The sequence below is a fragment of the Cryptotermes secundus genome, unplaced genomic scaffold, assembly GCF_002891405.2.
Source record: "Cryptotermes secundus unplaced genomic scaffold, Csec_1.0 scaffold470, whole genome shotgun sequence".
NCBI lineage: Eukaryota > Metazoa > Arthropoda > Insecta > Blattodea > Kalotermitidae > Cryptotermes > Cryptotermes secundus.
This window is the reverse complement of record NW_019739954.1, coordinates 1,350,952-1,378,662: the sequence shown is the minus strand read 5'-3', so window position 1 is coordinate 1,378,662 and position 27,711 is coordinate 1,350,952. Positions and strand designations below refer to the sequence as shown.

The 27,711-nt window shown below is 46.2% G+C and overlaps 1 protein-coding gene across 3 annotated transcripts in view; it reads right to left on the bottom strand.

Moving 5' to 3' along the window:
* The window catches only part of LOC111872136 (eyes absent homolog 2), a 539,307-nt gene that overhangs the window by 205,573 nt on the left and 306,023 nt on the right, over nucleotides 1-27,711 (bottom strand). The window contains exon 1 of one of the 3 annotated variants that reach the window (XM_023865724.2): nucleotides 1,713-1,890. The exons of the other annotated variants lie outside the window; for them this stretch is intronic. Coding sequence (XP_023721492.1) covers nucleotides 1,713-1,787 — 75 coding nt within the window. The 5' untranslated portion in view covers nucleotides 1,788-1,890. Of the gene's footprint in view, nucleotides 1-1,712; nucleotides 1,891-27,711 lie in introns of those variants that run through there. 3 annotated transcript variants of the gene reach the window in all.

The window sequence follows — 27,711 nt, the reverse complement described above, 5'->3', positions numbered from 1 at the left end:
CTGGCACCCCTATCAGTTGAACTCTGCTATGTTACTACACACAAAGAACCCTAAATTTAAAAGATTTCAGAACCGAATTTTAAAGACTGTCCATGATTTGGGCAGTGTGCGGGGTCACAGGCCTGATCTGTAAGTACTAGATATTTCGCTGTTACTTGATAAAGAACGCCTAACAATGAGACGCAGGCTACCCAACACTATGCTACAGATGCGGCGCTCCTAATAAGACAAAGTATCTCAGAAGGAACAAGAAATAAGTTACTGCTGACTTCCGTGGGTTGCCTAACCACGCACGCACACAGTGAACGTCGGGCCGTCTCCGCCTGTTTCTCTACGATCATGCTTAATATTACACACCGGTACATATTCCTATTCGATTCCTGCTAGGGGCACAGACTGTTCAGAGATTCCAGACTGACTTATGGCCCACACAGTCTCTTATGTAATGGATACCGGGGAGGGCTACTTCACAGGGGATAAACCGGCCAGAGAGTAAAGCTGACCCATCATTTTCTCTAGTTCCGAAGCTAAGAATGCTAAATTTCTGCTTTTTCATAAGTCTTCACCGTCCGATCACGGTGGTCGCGTGGTCCAAGGCATGTACTGTCTTCGCTCGCCCGAACGCTGGGATCGTGGGTTCCACTCCGACTCAAGGCATGGAAGTCTGTGTGCGTATATTGTGTTTGTGTTGTTCTGCGCTCAGGCAGAGGCCTTGCGCCGGGCTGATGCCCCTCCCACGCAGTCCTACCGACTGTGGACCAAGAAACTGAGAAAGCGGCAACACCCAAATAGGGGCTGTAGAGCCATAATAATAATAATAATAACACGCCACCATGATGTGATGTTTAATTAAACATGGTCTTCATGCCGTATTTAATTAACCATAGGCAGATTAACCTTACAGTTACCTTTACGCCTGGGATCGAAAGTTCCAGACAAGTGGGTAATAAAACTCTCTCGAACTCGGTGATTCGCGGGCTCGAATCTCGGTCAGGATATCCACTATCCCGACTGAGTATGCTCGTGGTTTTCCACAGTAAGTAACTGCCATGACCAATCTCAGCCATTTCATTGCTACAGTCATTATTTAAATCCCTACAAATCTATACGAAGCACAATAATGTCAAAGCTCCTCATTATGTGTTTCTTTTTTTGTTACTACCATAGCAGCCCGACGTTTCATCTCTCCTGGACCCACATATTTTCAAAGTCTGTTTACTGGCATCCGTCAATTTCTGACGTCCTCCCAGTGTAAAGACACAAAGTTTCATACCCACATAATAGCCGGGTTAAATTATCCATATATTCAGTCGTTGGAAAAGACATGTTTTACTAAGCAAACAGAACATTTTGCAAACTATTACTATTTCTATCCCGTGTGGAGGCAAGTTAGAGTACCTCCACTGTAGCCCTGCGAGTCGTAGGAGGAGACGAAGATGGACCTAAGTGCTTGGGGGTATAACTGGGTCACACTGTCACTGGGAAACATAAAGACAGTAACTTGGTCCTGCAGGTTGAAAGGTTGGACGCAATGCTGACGACCTTCCTCTGTAAATTAATAGAAAGAAAACCGGTTGGCCTAATTCTAGGCAAATCTTGCAGAATCTTCTAACTGCTGGTTTGCCTATTGTTATTATTATTATTATTATTATTATTTCTAAATGCCAATTTAATGTACTACACTGTGTTGAAGTGAATGGCAAGACAGTTACCTGGGAATCCAACAATTTCTCCATCATGGATCGGGGAGGCCCTGGAGTTACGTAACGGGGTATTAACGTTACCATGTCTCAACTCTCGAATTCTACAGCGTAGTGAATAAGATGTTACATCGTTCCTGTCATAATATTGAAGACAGAATAACTAAATCAACTGACACCCGCTTCTGTCACAGAGACTAACCTCATTTCCTCTGGGGACGTAAGCACGGCCAAGTGCGATACATACACAAACACACACTCTGGAGGCGCCAAATAATCCTTCTCTTCAAAATATTTACTCACTCGCGAGGTATCTTCATTTTATTGCAGGCTACGTTTGTAGAATTCCTTATAAAAAGCACACAGATAAAAACTAAATAGTTCAGCTGATGGTGGTGTCCATAATACGTAAACAGTGCAAAGAAATGTGTACTTCTTTAGCAAAACGAACACTGAAATCAATAATACGTGACGTATTTTATAACACTAACACAAAAGGAAATATTCGTAATTATGGAACCAGAAATAATCATCGAAAACCCAAAGTCACTTCGTAAGACACAAACTCATTTCCGATGGTTAGAGAATAACCCATAAAGACACAGAACACAGGTCCTTACCGAAAGGGTAAACAAAACTTACTACAGTACAAACACTTACACGCAATCTTTGTTGTTACAGAATCTACATCATGCACTCAGAAACAGTTTCCATGGTTATCGAACTGCCTGCAAATAACAGTAATAATCTTGTTACTGAATTGCAATTGTCACTCAAAACAAAAGCAGAACAACTAGTTTGTTCCCCGCGTTTACCGATCACCAGATGTCACCTAACGCAAATGACAAGTATTAACACTTTATGCCAACAACACTCTGAAGATTCGAACCAACAAATATAAACCCGACGCCTGCAGCAACAACGACATGACTAAAAACCCCACACAACACACACACATGTTGGGCGAGAAGGCAAGGAAACAAACAAAAAATAACTTCAACTAGTATAATGGAGCGACAGAAAAGAAATGGCATCAGGGCAGTTGAGAGAGACGAGGAGAATGAGCGAGTGTCAAGTAAGACAGAGAACACGACCGCACAAAAGACAGAAATGGGAGATGGACCAATCGCATTTCGACTATAGTCCATCTGAACCAATGGGTATCCGTGAAACAAGAGCAGTCAAGGGACTTGGGTAAATGAAATGGGATGATGGATGGAGAGGGACATGGTCATACAAGGATAAAGAAACATTAAAACTGCTCAAGAGCTTCGTTAGAGATTACAAGCATGAACAATATTACACCTGCCGTCTCCACGCTGCGCGCTAAGTTCAGTAACCAACTTCATGAAGCAGTCTTGACTTGTTAAGCAACCAATCAAGAAATGCCCTCCTGCCATGGGGTCTGAAGTTGAGGAAACAGGACAGAACACTCATACTACCAATACAGCAGTTAAGTTAACGTGCTTCAGTATCACGACTCAACAACTGACGATCGTCTAGAACTGGCCACAAGGCCCAGCATGGGCCTTCGTCTCATTGCGGAGGTATTGCTCCAGTCTTCCTTTCAGCATTAGATGGGGTGGTAGGCGTCAAGCCGCGGAATCATTACAAAAAAAATTGGTGGACTACAGAGACGGTTTGGGACCCTTGACAAAGAGAATAATTTCCTTCCTGTCAGGAACAGAACCTCAATTCCCTGGTCTCTCAATGCGTAGTCAATTCACTGTACTGAGCTTCCTCACTCATAAGTAAATTAACTTCATGGAGCTGATCCCTTCTCGAGTAGCCGCCAATTCTGCAGCTACTCCAGAATTTCCAACAATTTTATGGAACCCGAAGGTTCAACATCGTGTTCACAAGAACCCTCCACTGGTCCCTATCCTGAGCCAGATCAGTCCAGATCCTCTGCATGATATTGTTTTAATATTATCCATCTACCTATGTCTTAGTCTTCCTAGTATGACCTTTCCTTCTGGCTTACCCAACCATTATCTTATATACATTCCTCATACCCCCATTTGTGCTACATGCCCTGCCCCTAATCCTCCAATTCTAATTAGTATGTACTTGGTGAAGAGTACAGTTATTAAGTTCTTCATTATGCAGTTTTCTCCAACCTCCTGTCACTTCGGTCTAAATATTCTCTTTAGCACCCTGTTCTCAAACACCCCCAGTCTATGTCCCCCCCCCCACACCCATACAGAACCACAGACAAAATTATAGCTTTGTATATTCTAATTTTTATATTTTTGGACAACAGACGAGAAGACAAAAGGTTCTGGACTGAATGGTAGCAAGCATTATCAGAGTTCAATCTCCTCTAATTTCCTAATGACTCAAATTTTAATCTGTTACAGTCGTTGTTCCCAAATATTTGAACTGCGCCACACCATTCTTAACGACGCTTTTAGTATCGAGACTATGTATCGTCGAGCAATAAGTTGGTGCAATATGGAGCAGTTGGTAGAATAAAAAATGGAAAGAGGAGATGCAAGTACTCTGCAAACCTGCCCCAATGCCACTTCGTCTGCCAAAAATTCCACACATGCGCTGAAGCAGGAAAATATTAATATTGCGGCGTATAGACCCGACGCTAAGCGGTGACTCTGTAAACAGCGGCCGTTGCTAGGTAACGCCCGCAACTGAACTGTTTTCTATGCGTTTGTGCCGACTTGGCGGTGGTCAAGCTTATGGCCGTTCAAATTACTAAATTTTCGTTGTAGCATAAGATCTGTAAGTTAGGAATGATCTGCTCTGTAAAGCCTGCACTGACAGAGGACTTGTCTGTAGTGGAAAAGCAAGAATTTTCAATACCATGTTATATATGCGAAATGAACACTTGCCGAAAAGCCAAGCACATTTATAAGAGACAAACCCATCTTCTCGTCAGAGAGGATGTTACATAAGGACTATTACCGCAAGAGTTCAGTTGGGGGGGGGGAACTCTAGTCGTGGGTCTCTAAGGGGCTTGACGCCAAGACGAACTAATTTGCGGTAAACCGCCAGTCGTAAAGTAACTCTGACTGTGACTAGTTGAATTCTGTAAGAGAATCTGTGAAGCGAGGTCTTATGCCGGAGGCAGACGAAGAACCACTGTTGGAGCCGTTACCAGGAAACGCCTAGTAACAGACTGAGAACATTAGACTGTGTGTTCTAGTGAACTGTGAAGTGTGGAGATAGAAGTTGTGCTGCAATTCCTGCTATCTCCGAGTCGTTTGTATAAGTGGTCAATAAATCCATTCACCAATGATTACCCCGTCTAGTGACACACATATATACTATGTGACAGTATTAAACGGATATTACTGGAACAGAATGGTATGTGGATACGATTAATTTCGCTTACGATGGGAACTAATGGCTACGTTAAATAGGTCTCTTAGCACCTGGCTTCCTGACTTCAAGGGTAATTCGAATACATTGAATAAGCAATCGGAGATAGCGGAGAATGGGTGCTCCTCCAGCTTGGGGATTTGGAGTGGTGGATAGCTCTTAACCGTAAAAATCAGCATGTTCTAAAATGTTACAAAAGGGCTCAGACTTACGCGTATCCTTCGGAACATGACTGTGGATGGGATAGATCTGGCTCAGGGCAGAGACCCGTGAAGCGCTCTTGTGTGGACGGTAATGAACCTTCAGATTCCATACAATTTTGGAAATTTTTAGTGTAGATGATAAACTATAAGCTTCTCAATGGGACTGGTTGTTTAGAAGGCGGCCTTTTGTGAGCAGGGTCATGAACGCTGCGTTCTCATAAACGGCGGAGAATATCTGGTGCAGTTCAGTGACTGCTTCTCAAAAAGGGCTCCCCTCCATGTTTCACGACATCACACATTTTCGTGGTGCGGTCTACTGAGCGCGCGATGAGGATGTCGATTCCAGTTTCCGTAATACGGAGATATACGGCTTGTTGCCTAATCCTGGCGACCTCTTTCAAACAATTCTGTTCCTTCCATAAACCAAATTACACTCACGATTAATTCGAAGCCGAACAGGTGACGCAGGATACTGAACAAACTAGAGATAAATAAGAAGACAGACTGGGCTGTGTGCTGGAACCGTGCAATATGGATTGGATTCAGGTCAATGGCAAAGCTATCCCTGTAACATGCCGTGAAGGCCCATAGGGTTGTGAGACATCGAAACTCTCACATTTTCTAAACAATCGGTTCAAAGATGGCAGTGAGGTTGTCAGTTTTACGCGTCGGCCGCCCTTTAGACCCCAGAACGACTCCTGGTACTCATTTCTGGTAAAAGTTGAGTTCACCCCAGTCCATGAGCCAAAAAAAAAAAAGTTTCTTAACAGCACACAACCCACACCGGCTCTATGCGCTGGGTAAATCTGTCGAAGTGTGAAACTGATCACTAACCTCCAGTCCCACCATGTCTTTAATAGACAAAAACAACTCCGTGGCCTGTAGTCCGCGAGCGAACTATACGGACCGAGCGACCGCCGCTTGTAGGCGAAGTTAGTGTCAACTTTAGCGGATTGAGGGTGTCGCGTAGTCAGCGTAACGGATCCCCGCGGACGTTAATCTAGGTTTTCTAGACCGGAGCCGCTATTTACTTCAAATAGTCCCTCAGTTATCCTCACGAGGCTGAGTGGAGCCCGTTTCAGATTCAATTCTTCTCAGAAAATATGGTAGCGCTGGGAATCGAACCCGGGACCTCTGCATCTGTAGCCAGGAACTTTGACCACTAGACCATAGATGTCTTCATAGAATGTAGCTTAATTAAGCATAGGAACAATCCGACCCTTTTCATGCGAAACATAACTGAGCATAGCGCCTAGGAGGCCGGCCAATCCCAAGTGATGAGCCAAGACTTGAGCAAAACAATTGAAGTTGTGCAATGGAAGCAAATACAGAGAATATTACAGCTCTTTCAGCTGTTCCAGACTATTTGCATGGCGAGGGATTTGAAAGACTTCTTGTGTTTTCATTAGGTCACTAAGTTAACACTACTATTTGAACAGCGCAAATAAATAGGGATTCAAGAGCTAAGTCGAATAAGAAACATGTTTCCGATGAAGAAGGCTCTATGTACGTATCCAATTATAACAGACAATAACAGAAGTATGTCAATGCAAGAGTGTAACAACCGCAAAGGGAACTAACCAAACGGTGTCTCAATCTCGAGAAACGTTCCCTGTTTCTTTCACACAGATTTGCAAGTTGTTGTTGCACTCCTCTGTCATCCTCATCATCATGTAAACATTTTCTTAAGGAGCAGGTTGGTCTAGCTGCAACGTTGTAGGAAGGTGCTCGGTTCGAACCTCTTAGAGGACACAAACTATCCCGACTGAGGTTATCGTAGTTTTCTTCAGTCCACCCAGAGAAATCTTGGTATAGTGCAGCGATTAAGGCACTACAGCCTCCTTCAAAAATAATTTCCAATTCGACAATCATATCGTCCTACCATTCGACGCTATAACAACACTGTAGCAAAATACCCCATAAAAATTTTGTCTTCTTCTTCCTCATATAAATCCTTCCTATAGGACTGTACCATCTCTACCCATATCCCTTGTATTTCAATTTTCAAACAGGTCGGGCCAGTATATTGTCAAATTTAGTGACTATAGACGGGGTTTGGATTGGAGAATGAATTTATTGACCACTTATATAATGACTCGGAACTACAAGCAATTACATCATCGCCGATCTACACGCTTTACAAATCACTACAGCACATGCTAAGCCTGTCTTTTAAGGTCTTCTCTAGCCGTTTCTTGGTAACAGCTCTCAACAACGGAGATTCTTCAGCTGCTGTGCCCATGCCGTTGCCCGCTAGCTAATACTACCCACAACTGAACTCACTGTTCCATCTGTCCTGGTTACATCTCGACACGGACCACATAGAAAACACTGTTCTTCTATTTCTGCGTTCGTGTTCGATGCTGCGGCAACGTGTTTACCGAGCCGTTCCCCAGAAACAGCAGTGGTGCGGACCACAGAAAACACAATTCTTCTATTGCTGCGTGCCTGTTGCGAGCGTTACCTAGAAACGGCAGCTATTTACAGAGTCACTGCTTGGCAAGGGGTCTATACGCCACAATATTTTAGATTTGAGGTTCTCACCGCGATGACATTGGGAAATAAAAATATTCTGAGGTGTGACGCCATGTAGTCTGGTAGCATCCTGTTGCACCGTGTATTTTAGCTTTCTGCTCCCATTCACTGTCTTGTTTGTACAGCCTCGTTCATAAATGAATGTTCACAAGTCTTCGCCTCTTTATTATATAACATTACATGTTTCGGCATAACTGACCACCACAGGCGAAGACGTGTGAACATTAATACGTGACTGAGATTGCACGAACACGGCAAAGAGTGGGAACACAAACTTAGTCTGTCAGATGTTTACAGGTCGCTGAGGAAGAACGTACTGCTGCAACTTTCAGGCGAGCAAACAACAGGCAGTGGTCCCGCCTGCTAATTTGATTGATTGGCTTATGCATCTACGCTGAAGATGGAAGATGTTTCAGACGAAGAATAAGTAACTTCATGGAGGTGAGCCCTTCTTAAGAAGCCGCCAGTTGTGCAGCTACTCGAGAACTTCCCAACTTTTTATCGAATACGACGGTTCATTACCGTGTTCATAGGAGCCCTCCACTGGTCCTTACCCTGAGCCAGATCAATCCAGTCCATACCACACCATTTTATCTAAGAGCCATTTTAATATTATCCACCTACCTACTACTCTTCTTAGTGGTCTCTTTACTTCTTGATTTCCCACCAATGTCATATATGTATTTCGCTTCTCCGCCAGTCGTGCTACATGCCCATCTCATCCTCCTTGACTTGATCATTCTAATTATACTTGGAGTACAAATTATGAAGCTCCTCATAATTCAGTTCTCTCCAACCTCCTGTCACTTCATCCGTCTTCGGCCCAAATATTCTCAACACCCTGTTCTCAAACACCCTGTCTATGCTCCTCCCTTAATGTCAGAGACCAAGTTTCACACCCAAACAGAACCACAGGCAAAATTATACTTTTGTATATCTTACACGAAGAATATTTTATTTAATAATCATCTATGTAATTCAGGGTATAAAATTTCAAATTATACGATTAGTGAAATAGCAAGGGATTTGGAAGGAAACGGTCGTGGTCTAATTAAATGCACTGTCCTCGCATTTGCATGGAGGGAATGAGGAACATTACCACTTGTAACAGTTCATTCTCTGGTAGCCTCGCGATGGGCAGCCACTTGTAACAGTTCATTCTCTGGTAGCCTCGCGTTGGGCAGCCACTTGTAACAGTTCATTTCTTGGTAGCCTCGCGTTGGACAGCCACTCGTAACAGTTCATTCTCTGGTAGCCTCGCGATGGGCAGCCACTTGTAACAGTTCAGTCTCTGGTAGCCTCGCGATGGGCAGCCACTTGTAACAGTTCATTCTCTGGTAGCCTCCCAATGGGCAGCCACTTGTGTTTGCTGTTATGATGTTCACACGATGAGCAGCATTTGTAGTTGTGGGCTTCAGTTGCTCGGGCAGAACCGTTTCTATGTTGGGCGCCCTTTTCTTTCAAAGGAGAGCTTGCGACTCTTTTCAGGGCACTTTTACGGGCCTTCTTTCGGCAGATGGAAGAACAGGTATTTAAAACACAAAAACCACTTAACTATCTTCTAACTTCATTATTTATAGGTTTACACAACACCAATTTCACACAAATTCACACCTTACATTACAACTTGGGTCAGTCAAATGTCTTTGACGCGCTTTATACCAATTTTGTTACGCGTATGAAGTAACACGACGCGTGTCGGGCCTCCATGTCTACTCCTTTGTTCAGGTCCTCGGAAGAGGAACACGGACCTACTTCCGATTCTGATGTTAATTTGAAGCGACTAGTCGCTTTGCAGAGTTACGCGATGAGACGCTAGAACACAGCCATGACGTAACGCAGAGCCTGCAATGGTCTCGATTGGCTGTTAATTCCCGGTGCATCCCCGAGTTACAAATTCCAGCCAATCACACAACTACAGTTGCCTTACATCATCCATTCCTTCTAGAATGTTCCACATGACGAAGGGTCCCCCAAAACAAAGAAAATTCTCGAACTCTCAAAACTTCGCGAAATGATTCGCCACGATTCACATCTCTACATAGCGTCTACCTCGTGAGTTTATTGCGTCATACAGCATCATACTCACTTGAATTATGCGTAATTATAATGAAAGCATTATTATTATCCTGTAATAAAGTATAATTAAATACATATGTGAGTTAATACGGCGGGATGATCAGTCAACAATCTTACAATCTTCTAAAATATAAAGCAATAATATTTCTAAGAATTTTACATGAAGAAAGCAGTCTTCTGGGATGTGGCGCCGTGTATATATTGTGTTAATCGACGTATCGGAGGAACGTATCGCCTCCATCTTCAGGGTAGATGATAAGAAATCCGCAAGCAAACCAGCGTGAGCAGGTGCAACAGATACGTTCATCCAAAACGTCGGTTAACACAATATCTACACGGCGCCACATCCCAGAAGACAGCTTTCTTCATAGTCACGGCCGTGAAAACCTGAAATCTTACATAATTTTACATGAATTTAAAATATATAGGAACCAAACCACGGCCCGTCTTCATGGTGAGGTTAATTAAGCACAAGGACAACTTTAGCTCTTAAATGAATGGGGCCTGGCCCCACCCCTTTCGAGTTAAGGCATCTCACCATCTCATCTGCTCGTAAAACTTAAAACGAATATACACAAGTAAATGAATAATGACGTATGAGAGAATATCTAACGTCTGCCCTGACATTTACAGAGCTGGACAGCCCTCGTACGTTTTCCCTGAAGCTTATAGCAGCCGACAAGTTTCATACTGTCACCTGTCCGGGGTTCCGTGACTAATAATAACGGGTTCTGGACTGCATAATTGGATTTATTACCACCTTAATTATGATCACCTCTTTTTTTCTTCATTGGCGCTACGGCCCTCGTTTGGGCCTAGGCCTACCTCCATGAAACTCTCCGTTTCACTTCGGTTTACTAGATCTTAGACATACGGTAGGACTCCTTGGGCGAGTGATCAGCTCATCGCAAGGCCTCTACCTCTAGACAAACATAGAAAAACGCACACAAACATCCATGCCCTGAGTGGGATTCGAACCCACGATCCCGGCTTCCGAGCGAGCGAAGACAGTGCATGCCTTAGATCGCTCGGCTACCGTGACCGGCATGATCACCCTTACAACAGCTCTCAGCGAATCTACTGCCGATGACTCGCTCCAGTCTCAGTTCCTTACAGCTTCTGAATAGCATCTGTCTCCCCTTTAAATCTTCCTTCCACTATGACTGACTTGGTTCTGACTCAGGAGACGCTCACTCATGATTTATGAATGAATTACGAGGCACGAACGACGTCTCACTTATGAAAGAAATGCGTCAGGGCCAGAGTTTCTTTTTTTAATGCTAGTGCGGTGGAACTGGGACTAAGTCCCTTATACTGCGGCCACTTCTGGCCTATTGTACCAGCCCCAGATGATAGGTGAGGGTGATTGTGGAGCAACTGGTGGAATAAATATTGGCAGGGGAAACCGAAGTACTCGGAGAAAACCTGCCCAGCGCCATTTTGTCCACCACAAATCCCACTTGACCAGACCCGGGATCGAACCCGGGCCACCGCGGTGGGAAGCCAGCGACTAACCGCTTGAGCTATGGCGCAGCCCAGGGTCAGAGTTGCCTTACGACAACCCTCCTTGAGACCCACGTCCAGAATTTTTAGTTTCCAACTGAACACTTGCGGTTCTTGTCTTGTGGTGGGTCTGTCGTTTACAACTGCTGTGTTCTTACGTTTCCTTCCTTTATAACATCGGTAGAACTGAACAGGAGTCACCACCTTCAACAGTTATTGTATCACTCAGTGCCTATTCGTCGCTGCGGAAACGTGCCTAGCAACACGCTACTGAGGATGTCCTTCTATTGTCGAGAGCGTAAGCTCAGGAATGCGTTTACCGAGCCGTTGCCTCGCATATGGTCATACGCCTCACAATACGTCTGCTTGGCAAGTTTCTTCTGTCCGCCTTGCATTTTAGTGCAGTACGCCCCTCTTTCCGCTAACCTGACACTATCACCTATGTTCTAAAAGGTAAAAAAGTAAACTTATCTCTGTAATAGGCTGTGCAGGTCCATAAGGCTGTGAGACGTCGAGGCTCCCACACTTTTTAAACAATCGGCTCATAGAGAGCGGTGAGATTGTGAGCCTTACACGCTGGCAGCCCTTTACTCTCCACAAAGATTCCTGGTACTCGTTTCTCTTAGTGGATAAGTCGACTCCACGTCAATACTATGGCTGGAAGGATCAGGTCAATTGAAAAATCCAATGACCTCATCAGGAATCGAACCCGCAACCTTCAGACCCGTAGCATACTGCCTCTACCAACTACGCTACTGCGTTCCGCACCATATACGTTCTAAACAACTGAAAATGGATCAACGTGTATTTTTTTTATTGCTGGTGGGGTGAGACTAAGTCCCTTGTACTGCGGCCACTTCTAGCCTATTGTACCAGCCTCAGATGATAGGCGAGGAGCAATTAGTGGAATAAAGATTGGCAGGGGAAACGGAAGTACTCAAAGAAAAACTGCACCAGCGCCACTTTGTCCACCACAAATCCCACTTGACCAGATCCGGGATCGAACCCGGGCCGCCGCGGGAAGCCAGCGACTAACCGCTTGAGCTATGGCGTGTAAGATTGATTGATTCAACTCTTCGCTTCATAAAGCCTGTGAAACTTACTACAATAATGGGTCAATAGAGCAAGACAACGGTCGGTAAAGTTGAAGGTCAACATGGACCCATTCTGGCCACCTTGCAAAACAGTGAACAGTGGAAGGGGGAGGGGGACCCAAAGAGATGCACCGGAAACTGTCTAAGCCTAGTAGTTGCCACTTTGGGACGGCATGTGAGAGAGAAAAAAAAAATCAAGAAGCAGAACACAGATGCGGAAACAACTGCTATAGGGTAGCACACAAACTGATTCATTAATTTGCCTGCGTATGTGCTTTGTTTATATGTATCTATAGGAGTAATATGCATCTCATAGCTGAACTGGTGTGGTGATTGAGTTACAGTTACCAAAGAATCGTTTGTATGACTTCTTTGCTACAATGTCCGAACCGGTTCATTCTCTTATCTAACGGATAAAGCGGTTCACTTTCTCCTGCGTGCTATCGGAAAGTACCCGGACTGTTATTGCAACTGCCTCGACGAAAGATGATGACAGGTGAAGACAAGGTCACACTTTTGAAATCCTGTTGAATCAGCCTGCCAGGCGACACCACGCTGTGAACACGCACTGGTTTTATCGCGAGTGCCTTTTCGACTTTGAGTTTCGTTTTGTCTGCGATGGATGGCAAAATCGAGCAACGTGTCCACATCAAGTTTTGCGTGAAGCTCGGTAAATCCGCTACCGAAACCCTTAAAATACTTCGTGAGGCGTTTGGAGAACATTCTTTAAGCCGGACAGGGGTTTTTGAATGACATTCATGTTTCAGGGCCGGTTGAGTGTCTGCTGAAGATGACAAACGTTCACTGCGACCAAGCACCAGCAAAACGACAGGCAATGTTGAAAAAATTCGAGAACTCATCCACGAAGACTGTCGCCAAACAATCCATGAGCTCACAGATACCATTGCGATCAGTTCTGGAGTTTGTCAGATCTTAACAGAAAATTCGAACTTGCGCCGTATTGCTTCCTTCATCACAACGCGCCCGCCCACACGTCCCTGAACCCCACAGAATTTGTGACATGGTTATCATTTCCAACCCGTTCTACTAGCCCAACTTGGCCCCCTGTGATTTCGCTTTGTTTCCCAAAGTGAAAATGAAACCGAAGGGACGTCGTTTAGAAAGTGTCTGACATCCGAAGGGAACCGCAAGCGGCACTCGACAGCATTGAGGAAAATGACTTCCGCCGTGTTTTTGGGGTGTAGAAAGAAAGATGGGATCTCTGTATACCTTCCCAAGAGCCCTGTTTTGAAGGAGATGACAGCCAAAATTGTGTTAGCCCAAACTTTCTTTCTTTACCTAGTCCGGGAACTTTCCGATAGCACCTCGTACATTTAATCTTACTGACATACTCGCTATTAAGCAGGTCTCGACCCAAGAAGAAATGCGATCCTCAGTTTCTAAACCACAGCCTAAAGGGAACTGAGGATGCAACGAAAACAGTTGGCATCCCGGCCAAATTCGAACACGACATCTACCTTAGTTTCCTCATTTTGAGAAACTGAAAGTAGGTTTGTGCCATCACAATGCTGTCCGCGTGCCTGTGTATCCCCCGTATCAAATTCTGAACCGATGAATATTTCTTTAAGAAACTTGGCTTGGTATGTATGTCATGGCACCTGAGCCCATCTCAACGGCGTACTTCATAAATACCTCCCATCAGTCTGTGTATGTGTATCCCCCCTACCGTTGCTAGGCAAGAGCTCGGTAAAAGCGTTACTGCGGCAACGAAAAGGCAAGCAACAATAAAACTGTTGGACGCGCTGTCTTCTATGCGGTCCGTGTCGTATCAAGCAAAACCGACGATCACTTCTTACCGGAACTTTTTGCAAATCTCTACATTCCAGAATAAATCACGACAAATTTCTGAGGTGGGAACATAACTACAGTATTTAAGTAAATCTGTACGGAGCCCATTTTCACAGGAAACCGCAGTGCATCACTCATACCAAGAAACATCGGTCTGTAAATCTATGCATTATTAACGTCGATCCCAAACAAAGGTGACTAATCAACTTCACGCCCTGGCCACTTTAACCCTTTGGAGAGCCCATGTGCCCACTGTATGGAGGCTGGATAGGCCCCAATATTATGACGGTAGAGACGCAGTTGTCCATGTGCTTAATTAAGCATCACATCATAACGACGTGTGGGAAAGTGGAAGGACAACTCCACCATTCTTTCCCTCGACACTAGATGGAGGTAAGTCGTCAGCTTCACGCTTCGGTCAATTTACTTCCGGGGAAAAATCCACCAGCATCCACTGGACAGGAGGTTGTGTGGTCCCCAGAGCCGGTCTGGACACTGTGGCGAATGACGAAGAGAACAAATCTCTTGCCCCTGCCGGGAATCAAACCGAAATCGTTCAGCCAGTAGCCAGCTGCTATCCCGGTTCATTAACGGCATATTGAATGCTGCACATTACTTAATGATGATATCACAGAGTCGAATAAGTGAATCATAATGACTGAATGGGGAAAACATGTAGAAGATGTAAAAAGGTAAAAGGTAAAAGTGTCTCTGTGCTTAACTAATTTAGCACTACGCCATGAAGACGTACGGGGGTGGATGTGGTGGATGTATGGATTCATATTTTCTTAACCTCAGCCTTAGTTGGAAATGACTGGTCAGCTTCACGTCCCGGCCGCTTAACCCCTGGTACCCATTGGATAGGAGGTTTGGTGGGCCCCAGAGCCGGTTTAGACGACGTGGAAACAATTTCTGGTCCTACTAGGACTCGAACTCCGACCCCTCGGTCGTCCAGCCCGTACCCAGTTGCTATACCGACTTCGCTAACCCAAGGTTGTTCCGTGATTTCAGGTATTATCCTAGCACCTGTCTGGTAGGTTCGAGAAAATCACGAATCCTCCCGATCCCAGTCACGATACTCGGTGGCCTGAGCGAGATTCGAACCAATCACGTTCACGTTCAAGTCAACTTTCTCGGTGTTTTGTATGATTCTGTACAGACCGCGATTTCGCTGACTGATCTGTACAGGAGACGGTGTGCTCTGTGAGAGGTACGAAGCGAAAGTTTGTAATGTGTCATGTTTCGAATGGTTTCGTGGATTACCACAACACACTGTCAAAGCCATTCTAAGGTAAGAAGGAACTCAGCTTCCCGGTGAAGCGTTTTGAAATCCTGTTTCACTTTCCGAATGTCGCAGCTACGAATTTCGGGCAGTACACCGACTACCCTGACATCTCGTCATGACGTTGCCTTGAAACAGGTCACGGCTCCTTCCTCCTCAATGCCTTAAAGTTGACGGAAAGCGATCCGCTTAGGTTGAAAATAAATGACCGCTGCCATTAGTACAACGATGTTAAACAAATACGGAGCCCTTTCAACTATCCTTGCAGAAAGTCTACATCACAAATACAGTGTCACGTTTAGGTGTGTGATTACAGACGGGGTATTACTGACCACCTATACCGTATATACAACTCGGGACTACAAGTAATTGCAGCGCCACCGCTAATCTCCACAATTCACAAATCACCACAGCACCCGCTAAGCCTTTTCCAGCCTGCTGTCTCTTCAACAGCCGTTCCCTATCAGACGGCTTCTAACAGTGGAGATTCTTCAGCTTCCCGCGCTCACGTCGTTACCGTCTGGCGGATATCCTGCAATTGGCTCCTTTTCTTCACATCCGTCCTCACAAAACTCCATTGAACTGTCGACCTTCAATTAACCGGAGTGCCCTAATAGTAATCCTTATAACCACTTCGTACGGACCTAACGGAAAACACAGTTTCCATCACAACTCTACTGTTGTAGGCGTGTTTACCAATACGTTGACTACAAACAGGCTGCATAACCCTGTTGTTATTGCGTGCATGTCGCTGGCGTTACATAGCAACGGCCGCTGTTTACAGAGTCACCGCTTAGCAACGGGTCTCTAGGCCACAGGAGGTAAGTAGAGTAAGAGAATGAACACAGATTTCCCCCCACCAGTATCCGTAACTACCTCCCTCTACGTGCCTTCCACCATTCCCTCCAGCTGTCAACTTGTAAACTGACTTCCGTTTACCGGTCCTGTTCTCTCTTTTCGTTCTCTGTCTGCTACTGGTGTGAGAAATTGGGTAAGGGAATCAACGGTGCACATTAACCCTTAACATCTGTGTTAATTCCTTCATTGGCCGAACGCAATCTTAGAGGAACAGACTGTAGGTTTACACATATATGGAGTGAAGAAGAAAGCGAGAGAAGGCTTGATTTAGAAAGGGTAGGAAGGGGAGAAAAGGGGAAATGAAAGGACAAACAGAGGCAGCTCCTTAAAATGAAAACAGTGGTAACTGTAGCAGTACATTCGTCGCAAAATACGAGAGACTGCACGCTCGTCTCTGATCCATGTTACTGTCGAGTGAAGGAGAGCTGGAGTTTTTATGTTACATTTGGGTGAGAGAATTCCTGAATGAACAGACTAGTTACACATTATTTGAGAAGTACGCACATACAATAAATCTGGTGCATTCGCTCACTTCTGTTGTCTCAAAAACCGCAAGGACTTCATGGAAAACGTGGGCTGGGAATGTCTAATTTGTACAACTTTTCTCCTAAATACTTTTCGTCCACATAAATATTTAACGAGTACAGTCCGAATGTGAGCAAACACGCATGCGTGATTTGAAAAAGTGTTCCGCAATCAGTGACCGATTTTAATCAAAACTAGAACATCTGTTTTCCTTCCCTGCAAAACTCCCCAATGCGAGATATAATGAAAATCCGTTCAGTGATTCTCACACTGCTACAAGCAGAGTCTAGCGGACGACAGATATACGGAAACATCAAGGTTTAAGTGTGTAGTTTCATGAACTGGCTCGGCTATGTAGTTAGATTACGAATAAGGTGGTCATTAGCTCAAACGAGGGTGTACAGACAGTAGTCCCATACAGAGACGGTGGAAAATATTAATAATCCTTGGGTGTTAGCCTAGATATTGGACACGCTGTAGCGTAGTTGGTTGAGGCACTATACTAGGAACCGGAAGGTCGCGGGTTCAATTCCCGATTAGGTCACTGGATTTTTCAACTGCCCTAATACTTCCCAGCCGCACTACGGTCTTGGGGTGGACTCAACCTCTAACAGAAAGAAGTACCAGGTATCTTCATGGTGGGAAAGGGCGGCCTGCCAGCGTGTAAGCCGATTGTCTAGAAAATGTGGGAGCCTCAACTTCTCACATCCCTATGGGTCTTCACGGTCTGTCACGGGGATAGGTCGTAACCACAAATAACTAAACACTACTGCTGACTTCCACACTAAGTCTTCTCAGTGTGTTTCCACTAATCTATACTTGGTAACCGCTCTCTACAATGGCTATTCCTGTACAGCGTCTTCACTAGACGTTTCCTCGTAACGAATCTTAGCAACGGATTTTCTTCGGTTCCGTTGCCCGCTCGTTAACACTCCACAGCTGAACCCTCTACTCAACAGAACTGCCAGATTTGGAACTCGACTCTCTCATAACCACCTTCCACGGACCCCACAGAAAACACAACCTGTATTGCTGACCAAGTCTGTCTATTGCCTAGCAATAGATGCCCTACTGTTCCGCGCGTTTGCTTCTGCGGGGATGTGTCCAGGGACCCGTTGCCCAGCAATGTGTATACATGTCACAGTATCATTTTAAGGGATGAAACACCGTGTTGACCGGCAAAAATTCGGTGGGACATACTGTGTCCATCTTCAGGGTTGAAGAGTAAGCCGCGAAAGCAGCCTGTAATAAATGAGCTGCAAACTGCTTGTTTGGCTTATAACTCGACCCTCAAAATACGATGTTCCTCCGAAACGTCGGTAAAATTCTACAGGATTTAAAGGCGTCACATCCCACAGAATAAGCTCTTCGCGATCGCCGTTTCGGCAGCTTCAACGTTCACATCGACAAAAATAACTCACATTTTGAGAGGCAAAATAAAAAACGAAACTAAATGTTTAAGTACATAAAAGTCTTGTCAGAACTCATTGTGCTGAAACTACGTCTCAATTAGAGCAGGTGTCTTTGTGTCTCTCTTGTCCGGAATTCAGTGCATGGAAATATCCATAATGAGAACATCCCGTCTCCAGAAACAGTTCATTAAGCCACATTAAACATGTCACAGAGACTTGCAACCAAAGCAACGCAGCCTTCCCGGACGGAGACATTCACGAATGAACTACACTTTACAGCCCCTCTTCTCAGACGCTACACTAATGAAATTCAAGAAAGCTGCCTAACTGATTCTAAGTTGCTGTTTCTATCTACCTAACTGTGTCTGTCTACGGGCACGCGGTAGCGTAGTTGGTTGAGGAACTATGCTACAAGCCGCAAGGTCGAGGGATCTAATCCCGATGAGGTCCCTGGATTTTCCAGTTGAGCTAATCCTTCTAGCCGCACTATGGCCCTGAGGTCGACTCAGCCTCTGACACAAATAAGTGCCAGGAATCTTCGTGGGAGGTAAAGCGCGGCCTGCGCGTAGGGCTGACAACCTTACTGCCATCTATGAGCCGTCTGTCTAGAAAAAGTGGGAGCCTCGACTTCTCACATCCTTATCTGCTTACACGGTCTGTTACAGGGACAGTTTTACCTTTAAGGAGCCGGGATAACGTAGTCGGTACAGTGACGGGCTACGGGCTAGACGGCTGATGGGTTGGAGTTCGAGTCCCGGTAGGGTCAAGTATTTTTTCTTCTCCACGTCCAGACCGGCTCTGGAGTCAATCCAACCTCCTATGCAACGGACACCGAGGTCTCTTTCCCTGGAAGTAAAACGGTCGGGGCGTGAAGCTGTCTACTCACATCCAACAATTGCCGAGGTCAAGAAAAAGTGGATCTATACAACCTTTCCTCATACGCCTTCATGGTGTAGTGCTTAATTAGTTAAGCAGAAGCACAGCTTCACCTTTTCTTTTACTCAACAGTTTTACACTTCAAACCGCAAAACCGCAACACAAACTGTTCACAGACTGCACACATTTAGACAGACGGATGTTTCTTCCCTCAACATCCAGTCCCGGATCAGGGCTGCACTGCTAGACTGCTCATACCCGACACCCATACGAGAGCTCCTTTACACGTCTGGCCAGGAGTCCTTGGTCGCTCTGTACATCATCATAGCCGAAAGGAACATAATTTATGAAGGGCGCAGTAAGGCCTCTTGTAGCTTGGGCACCTTGTAATGGCGTTACCCTGTGCCCTCTTGTTTCTACTTAATGATCCTTGCCTTTATTTCTCCCCTCCCGCCCCTCAAATAAACAACTCGCAGTTAACCCTCGCACTACAGACGTCATCAGTCTTATTCTCCAGACGTCAAATTTTAACTTTAGGAACCAACATTTCACTGCAGAGCGTACAGCGCAAGACATGTCAATTATACATACAACTCACCCACCGCACTACTGTAATTCCAATCATTTGCTGCTAACTTTAAGAAGTCCTTGGTTCATGCACGTCTCCACGAAGAGCAACTGATCCTATCTACCACCCGTTTCAATGTCAAAATTCTACATTTTCTTCTACAACACACACGTTTTTCATAGCGTGAGATTTGTCGAGACTCCACACATTTTCTAGACAATTGGCTAAGGGATGGCCGTGAGGCTGTCAGCCTTAACCGTCGACCGCCCTTTACCCCCAGAAAGATCCCCGGCACTCATTTCTATTAGAGGCTGAGTCGACTCCAAAGCCATAGTGCGGTTGGAAGAAAAAATGAAAAATCTTGTCATCGGGAATCGAACCCGCGACCTTCCGACTTGTAACACAGTGCTTCAACCAACTACGCTACCACGTATCCGCACAGAAGAACGATTTTAAGTAGGCCACAGAGGAAGAAAAAGATGGTAAAGTGCTAACAGCGACGGCTGAAAGATGTAAATTAATGTGAAGGGATGGAGGTAGAAGGTAAATAATAACACAAAACAAAGGGCATCTGTTGCTAGAGGGGACACAAGTTCTTAGGTGGCCGAAAAGACAACAACTAAGTTTTATCTGAGAGGTTACTTAGTGGCTTACTTGATTACACAGCTCAGCGATTCTCAAACTTTCTGATACCGCGACCCCAAAGTCAAATTAAAAGTTACGTAAATTCATGCTATCCCCCCACCCCAATTTGTGCCGGTCAGAGAAAAGTGCAGTTCTGCACACTGTTACAGGTCCCTATCAGGCTGTACGGTGACAGCAGGAACCTAAATAGCTTTACAGCCTCTCTACACCTACAGTAAGCTATAAAATGTTCCTGGGTGTGGAGACCCACAGTTCGATAAACCAACAGCTAGTCAGTCAGTCGCCTTTCTACACGAGCCCAGATCACGCTCCATGAATGATGCGCGTACGCTTCTGCCGTGGTTGTGTGCGCTCTCCTCGCCACGCCGACTTTCTGAAGTGACAAATACATGGGGGAAAAAAAAAAAGATTGGCAAAATGGTACAATGCAATTAAGACAGGGCAAGGAAGGAGCGTGAGAGAGCTCGGGTCAACCGTCACCCGCATCACTTTGTGCTCCTACACTCCACATCACAAACATGCGTCTCGCTTCATTGCGTCCGGGCTGATAAATTACAACTCGGTTCTAAGCCCGCCACATCTCCGGCTCTCTCAGTCGTGACATATATTTTCGGAGGAACCTGCTGCTTCTGTCCTCGGGGTGGGAGAGCAGCTAAGCATGCAGGCAACAGGTTCCTCCGAAATGTTGCTACTACAGGTGTGTCGCAACAAAGTATCGGGCGTGCCATCACAAAGTATCAGGTGTGCCACAAGGTACCGGACGCGCCGCCACAGTGTCAGGCGTTCCTCCATACGGTATCATGTGTGCTGCCACAAAGTATCGGGGCGTGCCACCACAACGTATCAGATGTGTCGCCCTAGGGTATCAGTTGTACCACAAGGAGCCGGACGTGCCACCACAAGGTATGAGATGTGTCGCCATACGGTATCAGTTGTACCACAAGGAGCCGGACGTGCCACCACAAGGTATCAGATGTGTCGCCATACGGTATCAGGTGTGCCACAGGAGCCGGAAGTGCCGCTACAAAGTATCGGGGCGTACAATCACAACGTATCAGATGTGTTGCCATACGGTATCAGGTGTGCCACAGGAGCCGGGCCTACCGCAATGAAGTATTGGTGTGTCGCCATACGGTATCATGTGTGCCGCCACAAAGTATCGGGACGTGCCACCACAAGGTATCAGATGTGCCGCCACAAAGTATCAGGGCGTGCCACCACAAGGGATCAGATGTGCCGCCACAAAGTATCAGATGTGTCGCCATACGGTATCAGTTGTACCACAAGGAGCCGGGCGTGCCGCCACAAAGTATCGGGGCGTGCCACCACAAGGTATCAGATGTGTCGCCATACGGTATCAGTTGTACCACAAGGAGCCGGGCGTGCCGCCACAAAGTATCGGGGCGTGTCACCACAAGGTATCAGATGTGTCGCCATACGGTATCAGTTGTACCACAAGGAGCCGGGCGTGCCGCCACAAAGTATCGGGGCGTGTCACCACAAGGTATCAGATGTGTCGCCATACGGTATCAGTTGTACCACAAGGAGCCGGGCGTGCCGCCACAAAGTATCGGGGCGTGTCACCACAAGGTATCAGATGTGTCGCCATACGGTATCAGTTGTACCACAAGGAGCCGGGCGTGCCGCCACAAAGTATCGGGGCGTGTCACCACAAGGTATCAGATGTGTCGCCATACGGTATCAGTTGTACCACAAGGAGCCGGGCGTGCCGCCACAAAGTATCGGGGCGTGTCACCACAAGGTATCAGATGTGTCGCCATACGGTATCAGTTGTACCACAAGGAGCCGGGCGTGCCGCCACAAAGTATCGGGGCGTGTCACCACAAGGTATCAGATGTGTCGCCATACGGTATCAGTTGTACCACAAGGAGCCGGGCGTGCCGCCACAAAGTATCGGGACGTGCCACCACAAGGTATCAGATGTGTCGCCATACGGTATCAGGTGTGCCACAGGAGCCGGAAGTGCCGCTACAAAGTATCGGGGCGTACCATCACAACGTATCAGATGTGTTGCCATACGGTACTAGGTGTGCCACAAGGAGACGGGCCTACCGCAATGAACTATTGGTGTGTCGCCATACGGTATCATGTGTGCCACAACAAAGTAACGGGGCGTGCCACGACAAAGTATCAGATGTGCCACGAGCCGGGTGTGCCGCCACGAAATATCTGGTGTGTTGCCATATGGTATCAGGTGTGCCAGGAATTTCTTATAACAACCTGTGTATTCGCGTGTTAGTTAGAAAATGAAAATATATGTAATTAAATTATTAAGTCTTAAATGTATATTATTTTGTGGTATACAGTCACGTCTCTGATAAATCACGGTGGGAGTCGAACTGTAGGCAGACAGTGGGATGTGAGGCAAATGGAGGGAAGTGGTCGCGGCGTAATCGCGTCTTCTTCCTCGTCTTCTGTTCACTTCTATCCGCCCCTCTATCTTTCCTTCGATAACTTCTTTTAGAAGGCAGTTTCTGCGTAAAACATGACCAATCCAATTAGCCTTCAGTTTTCTTATTTCGTGTAGGATATTCCTCTGCTCACTGACTCTAATTAACATTTCTTCATTTCTCACATAATCGGTCCAACTGATCTTCTCCATCCTTCTCCAACACCACATTTCTAAACTTTCCAGATGTTTCTGATCTACTGCCCTAAGTGTCCATGTTTCAGCCCCATACAGAGCTATGCTCCAAATGTAGCATTTCACTAGTTTCTTCCTCAAATTTAAGTCCAATTTGCTGGTAAAAAGATTCTTCTTCTTGCTAAATGCNCTTTTGTTTTCTCCACATTCATTTCCATGCCATAGCACCTTCCAATTTCAATTAGTCTATCAATCATGCCCTGTAGCACAGTTTCTTCTTTAGCCATTAACACAAGGTCATCTGCATATTTCACAGTTTGAATAATTTGCACTCCTACTTTGAAGTCTCCGAGCCCATCCAGAGCTTCCTTGGTAAGGCATTCGCTGTATATACGTACATAAATTCTCACATACACTCGACGTCATACTGCACACAAATTCTTAATTTCAGAGATTTTTCGTTTTAAGATTGATTTTGCTGTACATGTTTAGCACCCCCACCCTCGAAAACGAAGGAGACACGTTCATTCATCAAACCCTCTCCCCATCCATTTTTTATTCCAAACCCCTTCTTTAAGTCAAGTAAGAGAATAAGGTGCATATAAAAATGGGAACACTTCTAGACCAAGAAGAAAATAAATTAATTTTCTTCAAGTGGACCGCCCCTGTGCTCTAGCGGTCAGAGTTCCTGCCTGCAAATCGAGAAGTCCCGGGTTCCATTCCCGGCGCTACCAGATTTTCTGAGTAGTGGGTGTGGAACGGGGTCCACAGCCTCGTGAGGATAAGTGAGGAAATAGCGGCTCCGGTCTAGAAAACCGAGATTAGCGGCTGTAGGTATCCGTTGCGCTGACCACGCGACACCCTCTATCCGCTAAAGTTGGCACTAACTTCGCCGACAAGCGGCGGTCGCTTGGTCGGTATAGTTCGCTTGCGGACTACAGTCTATGGAGTCTTTTTGTTTATGAGAAGAGCCTCAAATACTAAAGTTATTCCTCTTCTTCGTTTCATGTTATAAGCAACAGAGCCTGCCCCGACATCACATACCGATTCCAACCTTCCTGGGGTCGTTTTCGGTCTCGACGAGAGAATCTGCTTCAGTACCCAATCATCCTTCCAAACAGTCTTCTCTGTTGTCTGTACTAGTCGAATTTGAGAAAAAGTTGCGATAGCTCAGTCGGTATGGACAACCCGAGTTCAAGATCTGTCTATTCTTCACAGCATCAGTACAAGCTCTGGGGCTCGCCTAACCTCCTATCCAATGGGTACCGGGGGCTCTTTCCCCGGGGAGTAAAGCTGGCATCTCCCTCTACTGTCAAGGTCAAGAAAGATGGAGCCATACCTCCACTCGCCTATATAGCTTCATGGCATAGGTAAAAATGTGAAGTCCATCTCCTTAACTAATTAAGCACTACGCCACAAAGACGTATGGGGGAGTGAATGTATACCTCGGCACTAGTTAGAGGTGACTGGTCACCTCCACGCCCCGGCGGCTTTACCTCCGGGGAAAACCCCTCCGGTACCCAATGGATAGGAGGCAGTTTGGTCCCAGAGCGGTCTGGGCGACGTGGAGAAGACAAAATTCTTGACCCTACCGGGACTCGAACTCAGATCCCTCGATCGTCCAGCCCGTAGCCAGTCGCTGTACCGACTGATTGCATAGTGCCTAAATAATTAAGCACAGGGAGAACTTTACCTTAGTAATCGCATTTTCAGGTCTGCCTTATTTCCTAGTATGCTATAGTTTACAGTGTAACCTTTAATCGTCCTTAATGATAGGCCTCTAGATCGCATTAAGTGGAGGAACTGTTTTGGAAGAGGCTGTGGACCTGTCGTCTGACAGATTACTCATGAATGAATGAATGATAGGCCGTGCGTTTCGACCTGACCTTTGGGTGGAGGGGCCCTGTTATAACACAAACACACTCTCCAACCCTCATCTCAATAACTGGCCTCGACCACTTCTAGTGCTTGTTCTGCTGAGATGTGCCCCGTCTAAAAACACTGACCCTATTCTAATCAAGCCTCTTGCTTGTTCAAGATTTTCTTCCGCATAGCGAATTTGGTAGTTCTATTCTGCACAGGAACCTCTAGGATGTTGCAGAGGATGGGACACACTTTGCTTACAAAATTACGTTAAAGCTATTTGCCTCTATTTTGCTGACCGCACAAGAATATTTACGAAAAAACAGTAACATTTTTAGCTCGTTTTCGGTATTCTCAAAAATAAAAGGGGCTTATGAGATCATCTTGTTATACATGTATGTGTATCCCTCCCCCATCGTTGCTAGGCAAAGGTTCGGTAAACACGTTCTTTCGGCAACGACTACACACGTAAAAACATAACCATTGGGCGCGTTGTTTTCTATGAGATCCACGTCACAAAAAATGTATGCAGTGAAAGTAGGCAATTCGTTCTTTTCAAAATAGCAATTTTAGTATCTAGAAATACCGTATTTACGCATGTATAGGCCGCGTGCGTGTATAGGCCGCAGCACAATTTTCAGACAGAAATTATAGAAAAAATAATTTTCTTGGAATATTATTTCAGGAGTATTACACCCTGTATTACTAATTATGAATATAATTTTTTTTTAAATGAAGTGTGATTTCGAATATAAGCCGCACCCAAGTTTTCCTCTTGAATTTTTGGCAAAAAATGTGCGGCCTATACATGCGTAAATACGGTACGTAATATGGTGAATATTTCATGTTCAAATCTGATTTAATATTTCAGATATCCGGGGGGGGAGATGCCAGGCTTGGCCCCTTGCAGTACCTATAGCAATACGTAAAACGTTGGAAGTTGCGTCTGTCCTTAACTAATTAAGCCTTATACCATGAAGACGTGTGTGTGNGGGGAGTGGATTTATAAATCACGTTTTCTTGACCTCGTAACTAGTTGGAGGTGAGTGGTCAGCTATTCCCCGGCCGCTTTACCCTCCGGGGAAAGAGCCGCCGGAACCCATTGGATAGGAGGTTGGATGGGCCCCAGAACTTGCATGAACGGCATGGACAAAATTCTTGCTCTATCTGTACCCGATCTCCGACCCTTCAGTCGCTGTACGGACCGCGCTGCTTACTTCACTCAGATACTAACGTTGAAACATACGGATCCAACCTGTCGGGTAATCTGGATACCTTAATACAGCGACAGAATCAGGACAGAATGGTCGGCGAATTAGGGCCGGACCATGAAACTGACCACCGACCTCCATCTAGCTTCGAGGAGAATGAATGGAGCTATACCGCCACTCCGTCATTCGCCTTCATGCCGTCTGTGATACACTGAACAGGAGATCCCACCTACATGCAATGTGAACGACAGTTTCCTGTAGCCGAGTCCTGTAACTACTAGCCTTATCCTCTCTGACAAGTATCAGGAACGCGTGAGCACACCGCTTTGACTCGCAGGCAGGCAGACTTCTCCAGCATTAGTGCAAACACCGCTTTGACTCGCACGCAGGGAGACTTCTCCGGCAGCAATGCAAGGTGGGCAGACTTCTCTAGCAGCAATGCAAACACCGCTTTGACTCGCGGGCAGGCAGACTTCTCCAGCAGCAATGGAAACACCGCTTTGACTCGCAGGCGGGCAGACTTCTCCAGCAGCAATGCAAACACCGCTTTGACTCGCAGGCGGGCAGACTTCTCTAGCAGCAATGCAAACACCGCTTTGACTCGCAGGCGGGCAGACTTCTCCAGCAGCACTGCAAACACCGCTTTGACTCGCAGGCGGGCAGACTTCTCCAGCAGCAATGCAAACACCGCTTTGACTCGCGGGCAGGCAGACTTCTCCAGCAGCAATGCAAACACCGCTTTGACTCGCAGGCGGGCAGACTTCTCCAGCAGCAATGCAAACACCGCTTTGACTCGCAGGCAGGCAGACTTCTCCAGCAGCACTGCAAACACCGCTTTGACTCGCAGGCGGGCAGACTTCTCCAGCAGCAATGCAAACACCGCTTTGACTCGCGGGCAGGCAGACTTCTCCAGCAGCAATGCAAACACCGCTTTGACTCGCAGGCGGGCAGACTTCTCCAGCAGCAATGCAAACACCGCTTTGACTCGCAGGCAGGCAGACTTCTCCAGCAGCACTGCAAACACCGCTTTGACTCGCAGGCGGGCAGACTTCTCCAGCAGCAATGCAAACACCGCTTTGACTCGCGGGCAGGCAGACTTCTCCAGCAGCAATGCAAACACCGCTTTGACTCGCAGGCGGGCAGACTTCTCCAGCAGCAATGCAAACACCGCTTTGACTCGCAGGCAGGCAGACTTCTCCAGCAGCACTGCAAACACCGCTTTGACTCGCAGGCGGGCAGACTTCTCCAGCAGCAATGCAAACACCGCTTTGACTCGCGGGCAGGCAGACTTCTCCAGCAGCACTGCAAACACCGCTTTGACTCGCAGGCGGGCAGACTTCTCCAGCAGCAATGCAAACACCGCTTTGACTCGCAGGCAGGCAGACTTCTCCAGCAACAATACAAACACGGTTCAGTTTCAACTACGCGCGTGTTCGAAAGAATTACTGTTGCGTCATAATTTAATTTACTTACCTATCTCTTTATTTTTACAATATAAATTATAAGCCGGGGTTCGATTCCCGTTAGGGGAAACAGGTTTCTCACTATTCTAGTGTCCAGATCGACTCTGGTGCCCACCCAGCGAATGGGTCGTGAAGTTGACAACT